The sequence below is a fragment of the Ascaphus truei genome, chromosome 4 (assembly GCF_040206685.1).
Source record: "Ascaphus truei isolate aAscTru1 chromosome 4, aAscTru1.hap1, whole genome shotgun sequence".
Taxonomy (NCBI): Eukaryota; Metazoa; Chordata; class Amphibia; order Anura; family Ascaphidae; genus Ascaphus; species Ascaphus truei.
In genome coordinates this window covers 146,985,985-147,000,220 of record NC_134486.1, presented here as the reverse complement: position 1 = coordinate 147,000,220, position 14,236 = coordinate 146,985,985, and the positions used below count along the sequence as shown (strand labels likewise).

Here is a 14,236-nt window from a genome sequence, read left to right as displayed (position 1 = left end):
CTGGGCTCACTCTGGCAGCCAATAAAAAGCGAGGACGATATTACAGCTTTCGATTGGTTGACCCTACTAGCATCTTTGCTTTGGAAACACTGACAAAAGTCACAATGATAGTCTCATCAGACGGGTGGTCTCCGGAGCTCTGAATGTCACAGTTCAGCTATGGAAGACCATCTGGTTCATAGAAGGTAAAAAAAAAAGCATAAATACCTACTTTCGTGGTCCTTTAATTTTCTTAACTGAAATGGGGGTTACATTTTTCATGGGTTATAAATTGGCATTCATACCAATGTTAAACATTTGCATATAACCTAAAGTGAAGCAAGTTCTTAAAATGGTGCTTGCATTTGTCAAACAATTCATAAATCGCAGTTGCTGTACATACTTTAGTACATGCAGTGTGCGTACTCTGTGTATGAATTGGGGACTTTTTAATTACTGTTTAAGCAGTGACCTTTTTTTATATGCAGTGTTATACAGATGTGGCAAGCCTTCTACATTGCAGCAATTAAGATGACGTTAAAGAGAAGTTATCTGTATACTTTTAAACCATCTTTAGTTTGGTGGTGAGCCAATATTTTTACATTCCAGTGGAAGTTTTAACAACAAAAATTGAAGTCACAGTTTCTCTTATTTCTAAAATAGAACATATTTTGACTATCTTAGTTGTGATTTTCTAAAAAAATACTCAGATCGGAAGGTGATGCCGGTATCTCAATCCTTTATAAAAGTTCCACGGCATGCGGGTCATTAGGAAGTTACAACGGATGACATCGCAGCCTCCTCTTGGCCTGCGGTTCGCAAGGTCTTTAAGCTGCCGGAGCTGCTACTGGCATCACCTTCCGATGTAAGTATCTTGAAAGGCAGGGGGTCCCTGGAGGGGAAATCAATGTGGTTGAGCTCCAGAGAGAAAAAACCAAGAGGTATAGCAATTTTAAGGAAAGTAGTTTGTACAGTATAAGTAATAGATATACAATGGTAACTTTTAGTGTACTCACAGTTAGGCATTTTGAATTAAAATTACATCTTTTTTTATTGATAGATAGATAGATAGATAGATAGATAGATAGATAGATAGATAGATAGATAGATAGATAGATACCTTCATATAAAGCAACTCTTAAAATCCTACATACGTTCGAAGGTGGATGAATGTTTCCATCTTTTTACATCTTTACAACAGATTTTAAAGTATAACTGCGCCTTTAATTATATTGTTTATGAATTACCCATGGTGTAACTGAAATAGCTAAAAAGACTGGTATTAATCAAACTGCTTTGTCTTTGTTTCTTTCCTCACTTTAGAAAAAGGGCTGTGTGTCATGGTATCTATAGCTTAAAGCAGCAGTTCCCCCTGCTCAATTTTCTTTTAACCCTCTTTGTTTCTCCAGAATAGGAACCAGAGTGTCCCCCGGAGCTGAAATACACTATTATCAGCTTGGGGGATCCCCTGGTTTCTGTGATACATACGAGTAAAAGTTGTGAGGTCCAGTCCCCTGCAGGAGAAACAAAATGTTGGCACTTTTATCTGTATGTATCATAGCGACTGGGGTCTCCCCAAAGTGGAAAATAATGTGGGGTTCCCAGGCAGGTTGAAATAAAACAGGGGGTCTGATAGGGGTGCTGCTGTTTTAATTGCAGGGAGAAGTACATTTCTTCAGGGCTCTGAGACACAACAGTTTGGGGCTAAAAAAACAATATTCTATTTATATACAAATTAGTTCCATATTAATAATTTCAAGAGTTTCTTTAATAAACTCTTCCCTGATAAGGAAATGATGGGTTAATACCAATGTGCCTTAAATGAGAAACATTTATATTTACCTGCTACATTCTAACTGTGGACATATGCAATATCAAAATACTTGCATCCAAAATAATATTCAGCTTGGAACAAACAGGTTCTTTTCTGAGGCTCCAAAGCACTAAAAACTAGCTGCACAACCATTGTTTTTAAAGCATGAGAGGAAAACACAAGAATTATCTTGAAAGCTTGCATTCAGGAATGAGTTAGGCAACACAATCTATAGGAACCCATAAATCTGTTGTTTTTCTCCTCTCAACGACAGTAACATTTCTGCTGACTAACACTAACTTATCTTTCTGCTTCACATCAAGTTCAATACCAATTGACACCCTATATAACATAATATAGACCATTCATTATTTAAAACTGAGAACACAAAAAAATTGTCATGCATACAAAACACCATAATTGCTCTAAAGAATATATACACGGAATTACTTGAATAACAAAGATAAAATCGAACTGTAATTCCTTATACATTTTATTAAAATCAACCATTGTAAAATGAAAAAGGCAAATCAAACATAAAATAAACACATGAATTCTTAAAAAATGGCAAAGGCAAAAACGTTGTATTCACAATTATTATATTTATGTATAGTTATTCAATGCACTACAGTATATGCAACATGTAAGAAAGTTTTGTAACTACTGTACCCGTCGAGATAGAAAAGGAAGGGGGGTAGGAAAGCGTAAGATTCTCAAATCAGGTATGATCACTTTTGGGGGACGAAAGGGGGTGAGCGTAAGACAATGAGTTTTACTACAATTATACGTTGCAACATTTCCAAGCTAGCATAAAACAAGCTGAGTAAGGCTGAGTCCCCACTGGCGCTGGCATGAGCGCCGGGTGTCCTGCATTTACGCGCACGCGGGGGGAGAGGCCACGCGGGGGAGAGGCATTGCGGGTAGTTGAGTGCACGGGTGAGCGTGTGTGCCCGTGTAGGAGCGCGCCCGCACAGCATGTTCGGGGACTTAGGCCTCGGGCATGGTCAGCGCTTATGCGCTGACCCGTGCTGAGGCGTGCTGCTGCTCGAAACTGAGCCCCTGCAGCCGCAATGAGAGTGGCTTTAGCAGGGGCTCGCGCACGCTTCCGCATGCTTGCGGAAGCGTGTGTCTCACGGAGTTTTGAAATTTGGCGCTCGCCGGAGCGCAGGGCCGGTCACGTGAGCAGTTCGCCCAATGAGGGGCGAACCAGCTCCGTGACGTCACTGGCCCGCCCCCGTCCCACCCCCTGACAGAGCGCTGTGTAAGGCCAGGGAAAGCACCGCTTTCCCTGAGCCTCAGCGCGCCTCCGCACAGTTTGGGGCACTATGTCCCAGGCCTTACTTACATATATAGATATATGTAACTGCCGCAAGCGCTGCCCGCTCAGTGCTAGCGGGGACGCAGTCTAAGGCCCGGGCCATAGAGGTGTGGGGAGAGCGGAGGCGCGCTAACGCTGAGGCTCGCCTGCTTCAGTCAGCGCGATTGCACGGACTTGCAGGTGAGCCAGCGTGAGCGAAGGGAGCCGGGGGGAGGTGGTTGGAGGCGGGGCAGTGACGTCGCTGGGCCAATCACCTGCGACGCACTGACGTCAATGTCATGGCGCCGACGTCACGGCGCCGTGACGTTGACGCTGCTGTGCTGTGATTGGAGGTTTTCAGCCGACAGCGCGCTGAAAATCAGCTTGGCGCTCGGCTGAAACCTCCAACTCATCAGCACGCCTGCGGACGCTCGTGTGAGCCCCTCAAGGCATCCTCCTTGAGGATGCAGGGGCTCAGCGCGGAGCGTCCGCACGCCTCAGCACGGCCTGTCCGTCTATGGACTCGGCCTAAGAAGGCTGGGTGGCTGTACTGGTCCTTTCTTCCATTCTCTAACTTTGCAACTTTACAATATACAAAAACTAACAAACAACACATACACTCTGACTCTGTGTCTGTCATGTGTTTGCACTACCGGCCACATATGTAAATTCACAGTGAGCTGATCCTGTCTTATTATGTTATTGTTTTTTGCAGTCTCCCAGACACTGTACAGTTACAAAACAAATCAACCCTCATTGCTCACAACCTTATCCTTCTTTTTGGTACTGAAAAGACCTGCCATGCTTCTAAATCCCCTTCAGCACTGACAGATTTAACTGCTGAGCTACTGTACTTCTTTGTATGGTCCATGAGCAGCCTAATTAGAAAATGAGAGTCATTTATTGAACAAACCATGCCACACATGCAAGCAAAAGCTACTGACATTAACAGGACTCGGTGCATGCTATTGAATAAAATAGAAGAAATGGAAATATGGTATAACAACAGATGGTCATCCAGTATAACAATATTTTGTTAATTTTTTTTTCTAACGTAAAAACATCAGTCCCACTATCTCCCTCAAAAAAAGTATTTTTTGGTTAAATCCATTGCTTTATCTATAACGTTTGCATTATTCACAGTAAATAATATTGATATTTAATAATATTGTAAGGGCTCAGTAAAAATGACCATTGATGGGTCATCAATCATTTTATCAAAGCTGCTTTATTCTCACTGTTCTATCATCGAAATCATTATAGCTTTCTTTCTTTTACTACTACGCACATAATGTACTCTCAAAATAGGAATTATATTGGGTATACTTCCTGGAATTTCCCCTTATACCATTAGGGACAAGGTTAGAATTTTGAGTGTAAATATAAAACAAAATGTTACATTTTAAAATAAACATAAATTGTAGCTACTGCTACTAGCATGAGTGTTTTAATTTTTCTAATTCTGCTTCGGCTTGCAAAGCAGGACTGATGTGTTTAGCGAGATATGAAGAGAAAGATAATCAAGGGTTACAAAGAGTTAAGACAGCTCTACTGTGTCCATAGCAGATCAATGAAAATAATGTCTGGAGAAAGTGAATAGCATCTTTGCCTGTCACAGGAAGAGGTCCAGTTATCATGATGCTGTCCACAGAAATATATACCATATGATAATCACCACCCCTCATGTGGGTGTACACATGCACACATTCCTTAGCACACTTTTAGAATCCAAACTAATCCTCCACTGAAACCATTCATGAAATGTAAAAAAAAATAAACCAGACAAACACACTACCATTACACTGTTTCTATTTAAAGGAGGTGACTATATTTGTAACTTTTCCCTACTATAGAACTTTGAAACCTAGATCAAGTTAATATATAAGCCCTGTCTCAAAGATAACCACATTATTAAATCATTTTTTCGTTTGTGTTCACGTTGCCCTTTTTCCCAGCAATGTTTTTCTGACTGCAAAATACTAATTTCCAGGGACAGGCACATCTAGTCCTGGTTTTATGTTTCCCAATATAGATTTATGAGCGCAGTGGAAAATAAGAGCTGCTGAGCAAGTTTTAGATTGACTTAGATTATTAACATACCCCCAGGCAAATGTGACCTGCTGAGCTGTAAGTGCTCTTAAGGTTTCCAGAGAGCTTAGTGCTTTCAGTAAAAATGTGTTAATGTCTTCAAATGTACGTTTGTTGCTACATTTTTGACAATTTCACTAATGTTTGCCAGAGTTTAGTGAAAATTGGGCATGTGATGTGACTGTAGGGTCATGTGATTGGAATTTAGGACCATGTGACCTGCAAATTGACTTGATCGTTGGAAAATATTTATTTGCAAATGTTCACATTTTCTGGAAAAAAAAGACACATTTCACCAGGATCCAGAATTTCTATGACATTTTGACACATCTCTAGTTGTCATGAAAGATAGGAAATTTGCATGGCTATAGTTGAGGTAGAAATGCAGGGAAATGAGTTAGAGAGTAGTGTATTGTATCTATTGTTTTGAATCGGTAGCAAGTGAAAAGATCTATTGCAGTATTTCACCCTCAGCATGGGTGCAATAATGTTGGCTACTGTACATCTGGTACTGTTAAAAATATGTATTGTTTTCCTACTGTATCACTATAGCCAAGGAGGAAATTTGGCAGGAAAGTTAGTCAATTGCCTTCTTCCATCAGGCCAGTGATGTGCTCTTTATTTGAAGGCATTCATCTAATTCCCAACATAATTGGAATCATATTGGGGTTTTATCTGTCTCTAGTAGATATAGTCATTTTTTTCCCTCCAGTGTTGCATCAGTGCAAAAATACCACCAGATTTATATATGTCATTCATACATTTTCAATGAAACTGAAGTATATTTGGATAAATTGGCCCCTCTACAGATCTCAATTGAGTATCATTGCCTGGGTCAGAACAATTCCATCAAACTACATTCTTTGGTTTAGCATATAATGTATACATGTTATCCATCCGTTGCAGCTATACCGTCTCTCCTTTTAGTTTGTCCCTGTCAATAGTTCTCATTCATATACCATCCATGATGTACTGTACTATGGGAAGCAGGAGCAGAGTGAATCAACTAGTTTGAGCCACAGGACTGTTTCTACTGTATATAATTAAATCCTAAAGATTTGTTAAATAAAGTAAGGGGGGGGGGGACTTTTACTATGCCTAAAATAAAGATTGACAGATATATAGTCATGATTCTGTGATTATCCTGTATACAGGTGTATGTACTGTAGGGAGGAAATAGTATATGATTTGGACACAATTGTAAACACAAGTGATACAATTCATTTACCAGTGGGAGTTAACAGGCATGGGTGAAAGTTTAGAAAAAATATAGACTTCTGCCTTGCAGTCCATCAGCACGATATTGAATAGTAAAGAGTTCTCTTCTACAAGTCACTTACCTTTTTGGAGAAAGGCAGCTTGCTGAGGTTGACCCCGTCCCGTATGAGTTTATCCCTTATCATGATCTTTAGTTTCAGCTTAGGATAAGTGACCAAGCTTCTGCTCAGCTGACCACTTTTGTTACTTCTGGGAACTGGTTTATGACCCTGCGCTTCCCTCCACGCTTTGGTCTCGTACTGCTCCACCAAGTGGCTGGTGTAAATATCAGGGGTAGGTGAGCCCACCTGAGGCTCTAACGTAAAATACAATCCACTTGAAGCCTCTTTGTCCTCCTCCCTCAGTCTGTGGACAGCATCGTGTATCTTCTTGCGGTGCTGGGCGATCAATACCCCAATTGCGTCCAAATCAGGGTCCCCGATCTGCTTGCAAACCTCCAAATCATCGTACCCATTATCCACAAAAGACTCGGTGTATTGAGAAAGCTGCAGAGTCTTTAACCACTCATACACTATGTTTGTACACATGGTGTGAAACTTGTTGCCACCAAGAAAAATGCTGAAGGTAAAAACAAAATGTTCTAAACTATATCTCTTGATTATTAACAACAACAATAACAAAAACAATAAGTATCCACACAGGGGGAAAAATAAATATATATAAACTTCAAAGGGCAAAATCAGTCTCTAGAGTTATTTCTCTACAAGTGATCAGGCAGCTCTGAAATAACAATCAGATAAAGCATGGCACAGGTACCTGGCGTCTCCTGTCATTCTGCAGCCACAATCAGACTTCTTCATGTGCTGGAAACAAAATCCAATTTGTTCAGTCTTGATAACAGGGGGAAAAAATAGCTGATTATACTTTCTGTATGCTCAGTTTTCTTACATCAGATATAGAGTAAAGTCATTCCACCCAGGTTGTCTCTTGCTTTTGTAGCATTGGCAGTGTGCAGAAAGGATCCCAGGCAGGCAACACCCTCAAGTCATATTACTGAAGACCTTCCAAACAAGTTTGCCTTGAGCTTTCAATCTCTACTTTCTTTAAATTCATATTGTGTACATCCAGCCTACAGTTAGAATCTGTCAGGATTGCTCTAGCATTTCGTCTCCCACTTTCTTCTAGATACTTTTCCTGTGTCCTCCTTCTCCTTCATCTCTGGCATTACACACACTTCTCTCCTCCAGCAGTCAATACACTAATAGAAACTCAATATTTCCCCTAGGTTGCCTTCCCGGTTTGGGCTGTCATTTCTCTAACCCCACCCTCCTTTTATTTTTACAACGTGGTAAAAGAGTTCCTTATAGTCTCTGCTGATCTTCCTTTCATACCACCGGGTCTACATTATTTTTTATTTATTGCTCCCTCTTACATTTGCAGCCGCTACTGAGAGAGGATTACAAGTGCAGTTCAGCCAGCAGCCTCTGCTGTGTGTGTCTGTATGGGGAGGGGATACTGTATTTGATTCAAAAATAAGCTGACAGGCTATACAGCAGCAGCCAGTTTGGCTGTGGACAATCTGATTCCATAAGGTTATATTTGTGTAATCCTCTCTCTTTTAAAATGTAGCCACAATTTTATCTCCTCTCATATTTTTCTTGCTGCCACTTCTGGATTTATAATTGTTTCATGTTTTCTATTTGTTGTTTATTTTTTTCAGGCAACCCCCTCTCCCCCAAACCCCCACTTCAGAACCTTTTTGCTAAATGGTTCTCATGCCCTTTGGAACAAAGGCAGAACAAGGGGATTGGCTGGATGGGGGTTATGGCAATAACCTCTCTCAAAATTGTTATGTGTGAGGGACTCCAGGAGTAAGGACATGCTTAAAAACAGCATATTTATATCAGTTTCCTTTCCCCTTTAAGTAAACCTGTATTTATTTACATGTTTAAAGAATATGGTCTTGTGTCAAATACCTGAGTTTAAGGCAATACAGCACAGGAGTTGGACTATAGTGAATCTCCCAGGAGAAGACCATTTCTGGATGACGCATCTGATCCAGCGTTGACGTCCATTGATGTAAATAGCAGTTAACACTGAATCTGTTGCATTAACCTCCAGCATACCTTATTAAATTTCCCCCCAAAGTGCTCCAATATATCTAGGGAAATCCTTGAACTTGAGCAAAAAATGTATAATTTTCTCTGCTTTCTTCCTGATAAAAGATTCCAAAAATAAAAATGCCAAAATCTTTAAAAAAAAATCCTTCCCAAATCTCAATAACAGAAGTTTTGAAATGTTGAAACATATTGTGTCTGCATCAACTGCAGTGGATTCTAATTGATGATCAGTAGTTGCCATTATCAAGCTTGCACATTGTAATCATTTTTTTAAGTAATGAAGGATCTTAGGGGTAGAACCTCAGAAGTGTGCTAAATAAGGGCAAATAACGTTACCTTACCTAATTAGGTAACTTACCTTATTTTCTTCCTTATTAACGAGTATCTTCATGGCTAATGATATGCAAAGTAAGGACCCTTAGCAAAACGACCAAGGTAATGTTACCTGGATGAAGGGAGATTAATAAAAACAATACACTGAATACCACAGCTGTAACTAACAGATCCCATTAACTGGGCAATTCTGGTAGTGTCCTGACCTGGGCAATACAGCTACGACACATTGCCCGACACCTCTTTCCCAACCACACCAGGGAAACTTTGTTAATATGTTTATATATGTTTTTTTATTGTCTGTAATGTATATAGTTATGTTTGTTGAATATTATATATGTTACCTTTTGTATTTTTTATATTTTGGTTACTTCTGTCTCCTCAGGTAAACTCAGACTTTATACCATAAATGATATATACAATAATAGGCCACATAAACATATCTAATGTTTCAGTATTAAACAACATATAGTTAATACCTTTAAAAAAAAACACCAATTAATATTAATTTGTTGCTGTTTTTCATTTATATGTTCCACCATATATCTGTTAGTATAATACAATTCATGAAAGGGTTAATTCCTATACTCACGCTATTAATATGGGAACCACTTAAGACCTTCCCTTTCCCCTTGTAGTCTATTGTGAGAAATAACAGAATGCTCCTCAGGGTTTAGAAGTGAGTAAGGGCAGCTTTCAGCAGTTGCCAAATATGGTAACGTTATTAGCATAACCTTAACAGTAACGGAGGTCTGAGGATCTCCATTGGTACTTAAATTGCTCATTACCATATGATCTGAATAGGAAGAAGCCTAGGGTCTGTTAAAATGTAAGGTTCCCTTATTTTTAAGGTAAATGGCTTTACAACATAGCGTTAAGCAGCTTTGGGGATATGCGTTACTGAAATGAATATGTTAAAATGAGATCAAATAACCTTAAAAAATTAGTGACATTCTTAGGATCTACCCCTTTGGCCCTTATTGGGCATTAAAACTTTAATGTATGATAGATGTACAGAGCATTACTGAGCAACATGTTGACAATCTCTCCAGCACTGTAGAATATAAATATTTAACAGAAAAACAAAATGTCCTTCAGAGAGAATTTAAACTGATCAAAAAATATGATAAATGAAAAAACCCAGAATAAATAATTAAAACATCAATTCAAAACTATTTTTAAAATGTTAAATACCTTACAAACGGTACACCTGTAAGTCTCTTTCCTGGCCAATTAATAACAATCTAAGTGCTAGCAGGGTTTAAGTATTACATAACAATATCTGTGATATTTTAATATGGATGTAGACCTGCGAAAGTTTTAAAGCTTATTTATTCTTTTTGCTTCAAATAAGAAGCCTGGCGAAATACAGGAGTGTTTTCAGCCTGGATAAAGGAAAAGATGTCTGCCAGTGAACTTGCGCATTGGCAACAGGGTGCCTTTGAAAAGAGGGACAGGCTATTTTATTTACAGTATGTATCACCTCCTCATACAAAACACTGACAAAGCCTGCATTGTTGGAGAAAGGCACCGCAACAGCAGGGACCTTTTTGTTATTGTATCTGATGGTGTCACTGTAAAAAAAAAAAAAAAATGCACAGTCAGAGTCTAGACGCTTCCTAGTTGAACCATTCATGCCCACATTCAGCTATTTAATTTTATGTAGTGCTGCAAGTGTTTGCTGCACTGTAATAGACAGTATACATTAATACAACAGAAGGGAATGTGCTTGTTCTGGCAGAGCTTGGCACTGTGTGTGTGCATATTTTGGTAGTAACTGTCCTACAAGCATGATTAAGAAAGGAGAAATAATAAAAAGTACTCTGCACCAGCCATCATCTTTTATTGGGCACTGAAATCATGGTGTGCTTTTTTAACCACATATTATGTGACCCAGCAATCTTCAGGATATAGAAGTGTCCCTGTCCAGATTACATTTTTTAATCGCCTGCCCCATCAGTCTTACACCATCTCACCCAACCTTCCATTTTTGTTCCCACTCGCTTTCATTTGCTTCCTTTGTGGCTGTGCTATTGGCATCCTTCACACTATTGCACAAACCAATCAGCAGATAGGATCACTGTCAAATGTTTTGGAACTTTAACAATAGTAGTGGTTACTTCTGGTATGTAAAGAACATGAAAATGGATATTGACTAAAGCAAAGTTCAGATTACATGTGACATGAACCAAGGTTACACTTTTGAATGATTTTCACACATTTTCATATCTACTTACAGTGGTGCGCAAACTGGGGTGGGAGCGCTGCGGTTACAGAGACCCCGCGCTCTTCCCCACGGCATTTAGTTGGGAGACGCGTGAGGCCTCTGTAACTCCCTTACATGCTCTCTGTCAGGTCTTCGGCGACGCGTCGCCGTGGCAGCTGGGGGGGTCATGTGACTTGACACATCGCCATGGCAACGTGTGTCAAATGACGCAGCGGGATCACGTGACGTCACATGACCCACGGCATAATTTTACATCAAGTGCTTAGAGAGGGGGGGCACGAACGCTGCAGCTGCTGGGCAGGGGACGCAGCTCAAGAAGTTTGCGCCCCTGACTAAAATCTTTGCAAAGTTATCAAGCTAAAAAATGACCAGACTGTCATTGACCTTCATTTTCTGTGCAATTTGTCATTCGTGTACAGAATGTATGTATTATGATCCAAGTAAAAGAAAGGTAGCACATTTTCCCTAATTAGTCAGTCTTCCAAAATTGAAGTTGTCTGAAAATAGTTTTAGCACAACTTTTATTTAACTTGTGTGTATAAAATTCACATGTTCATGTTAAATATTATTCATGCATGAGCACATTTCCCCTACTAGCAATGTCCCTCAATCCCCCTGAGTAATCTTTCAGCATCTCTGTCCTTCAGAACCGATCTTCGAACCAAATGGACAATTGTTTTTGTACCTACAGTAAATACCAATTAGTCACTTTTTCAGTTCAGTAATACATACTGATTAATGCAAGGCTTTGATGCAATCAATAATAAGAGGTCATGCCTTGTTTTGTATGCTGAGATCATACTATATTTATAGTGAGGGACTGCCAGGGTCACCATGATATAATTTAATGCACACCTTCAGAGACCATGATAAAATAACCTGATGGTAACACTACGTATTTCAGTGCTCATGACAAAGTATATGTTACATAGTAATGTAGGATTGGCTCATTTTAATCAGGAAAGCAGTGGCAATATGTTGAGTGCATTCACAAAGAAAGGGCTGAGTTTTAATATTTCTCAACACACATTAGGGGTTTCTCAACACACTTTAGGGGTTTCTCAACACACTTTAGGGGTTAAGCTTTATTAATTGTGGATTTAGTTATTTAAAAAACGTTTTGGATTTGTGTGGATAGTGCACAGTTCTTGTAACTGTTTACCTGCTGCAGTGCAATTTATTTGATGTGTGCGAACAGTTGAGGCTTGTATGGGCTTGTAGTTTTCCCCCACCATAGAATACACTTCTGGTTCTTTGTCAAGTAGAATGTTTCCCAAAGGGCTTGGTGTAGTCCGAAACATTAAATGTCCATGCTCTTCAAAATAAATCTGTAAAGATTTAATCTAGTTCTTTTGAAGTGTTAATGGAAGCATAAATTACAAAATGCGGGTGTTGCAGCATCTCTTTCACGTATTTGTAGATATGATGCAGCATCTTTCCCAAGTTGTCCAATACTGCTATTTCAACAGACACCTTCTGATTCCAGAAGTACATTAGGGCCCATTCACTTGAATTGGTCAAATGGCATCTTTTGGCACCAGAAGTGGAGTAGCATTCACTCATATGGGCCGTATGGAGTCTTTTAGCACAGGGAAGATATTTATTACAGGAGCAAAGTTTGGTAAATAAGTTCCTCTGTCTTTTATTTCCTTAACCTTTAGATTTTTATAAGGATAAAAAGAACTCTGTAAAATTCTCCAGCAGTTTTCTATTTCGGAGGAAAAATGAAATACAATAAACCCGCCCGTGTGAAATTACAAACTACTAATGTAGGAGCCTAGATTAAAAGCAGCATATGTTACATATTTTCTTCTGTGCCATTTGTGGTTACTGTATTTTTTCTCATTTGGAAAACTGTAACACTTATCTTAAATTACAAATGAAACATTTCAAATGGTAGGAAAATCATTACATGGTTAGGTATTTTGACTTCATTGTAAATGCAGTATATTGTGCTAAATGGGATTCATGCCTTAAAACCTCTCAGGTTCTCAGGTTCAGCATAGCAAAAGGCTTTGTGTACTGTATAAACGTTCTTCTTTTTATTAATGATTTTCATAGATTAATCACATATTACTTTTTGCATTCTCCTACGTTGATAATGAAGCCGCACACGTGCAGTATTACTTATATTACAATTATCACTGTAAGAGCAATGCATATCAAGAGTGAAAACATTCAGCTTGCTAGCTTTTTATGTGGGTGTGGAAGATATTGTTAATAAACCTGAACTTTGATCAGAATAAAGGACATTCATTTTCCTCCTCCAACTATCACCTTGTGACATGCCGTAATTCAATCCTACCACACTATTTCCCCCTGGATTTATTCTTTTTGGTCCTTTCATCTCTTTGTGACTCTGTCGCTCTGCATGTTCTGTTTTTCAATCAGGCTACAGGAACAGCCTAGCAAAGACAAGCTCACAGTGCCCTCTATCAGCCATCAGCCTTAGTTGCACCAAGTTTATTTTTTATCATTGAATTACAATAATAATTCTAAGTGTTTCAAAATCTTATTTCATTATTGGACATTTCAATGCTTTCAAAAGCAGAACTATCAGTGTACATTAAAAAGCAATACAAATGTTATATGTTTTACGTGCAGAGGGAATTTGGCAGTAAATTGAGTACTTTAGCTTTGTGATATTCCTGTTGGATTAGAAAACAATAATCTACAAGAACATCTAAAGAAATTTGACCCCACATTTTTTAAAATCATATAATACAATACCATCCATTTTAGGGCCTTTTGAAAAAAATGCAGATTTCTAGGTTTCACCCAAATTTCTAGGCTTCCTATTTAACCACTGGCTTCCTATTTAACCAGGCATCTAAATGGTAAGTTTCTAGGGCACCAGTCGTCGAACCTGAAAATAGTACGGTTCAGCTACTGAGGACCTCCCAGTTTGAATACTGTACAACAAACAATCATTGTTTTAGGTGGGAATGGTGCTTTAATAAATGGGCATAAATCGGTACTAAATGAAAATATCTCTCTTTGACCCAGTCTTGTCATAAAACTCCCTTGGCACATCTCCCACTTTGTGTTTTCTTTGTTTAAATTCTATTAGCAGCCTGACACTATTTTCAGCAAGTACTTTTGTCTACTAAATTGACATTTTCAAGATGGACCAATCCTGATTTTTAAAGCCACTTGCAGTT

General features: G+C 39.0%; 1 protein-coding gene across 6 annotated transcripts in view; it reads right to left on the bottom strand.

Moving 5' to 3' along the window:
- The window catches only part of SAMD5 (sterile alpha motif domain containing 5), a 212,111-nt gene extending 203,092 nt beyond the window's left edge, over positions 1–9,019 (bottom strand). The window contains exons 1-4 of one of the 6 annotated variants that reach the window (XM_075596657.1): positions 8,874–9,017; positions 7,212–7,285; positions 6,518–7,013; positions 3,608–3,967 (exon numbers count right to left, since the gene is read on the bottom strand). In XM_075596657.1, coding sequence (XP_075452772.1) covers positions 3,935–3,967; positions 6,518–7,013; positions 7,212–7,285; positions 8,874–8,906 — 636 coding nt within the window. In that variant the 5' untranslated portion in view covers positions 8,907–9,017 and the 3' untranslated portion in view covers positions 3,608–3,934. Of the gene's footprint in view, positions 1–3,607; positions 3,968–6,517; positions 7,014–7,211; positions 7,286–7,827; positions 8,157–8,873 lie in introns of those variants that run through there. The other 5 variants (XM_075596656.1, XM_075596660.1, XM_075596659.1 and 2 more) reach the window with 5 other exon arrangements.
- Positions 9,020–14,236: the final 5,217 nt, after the last annotated feature.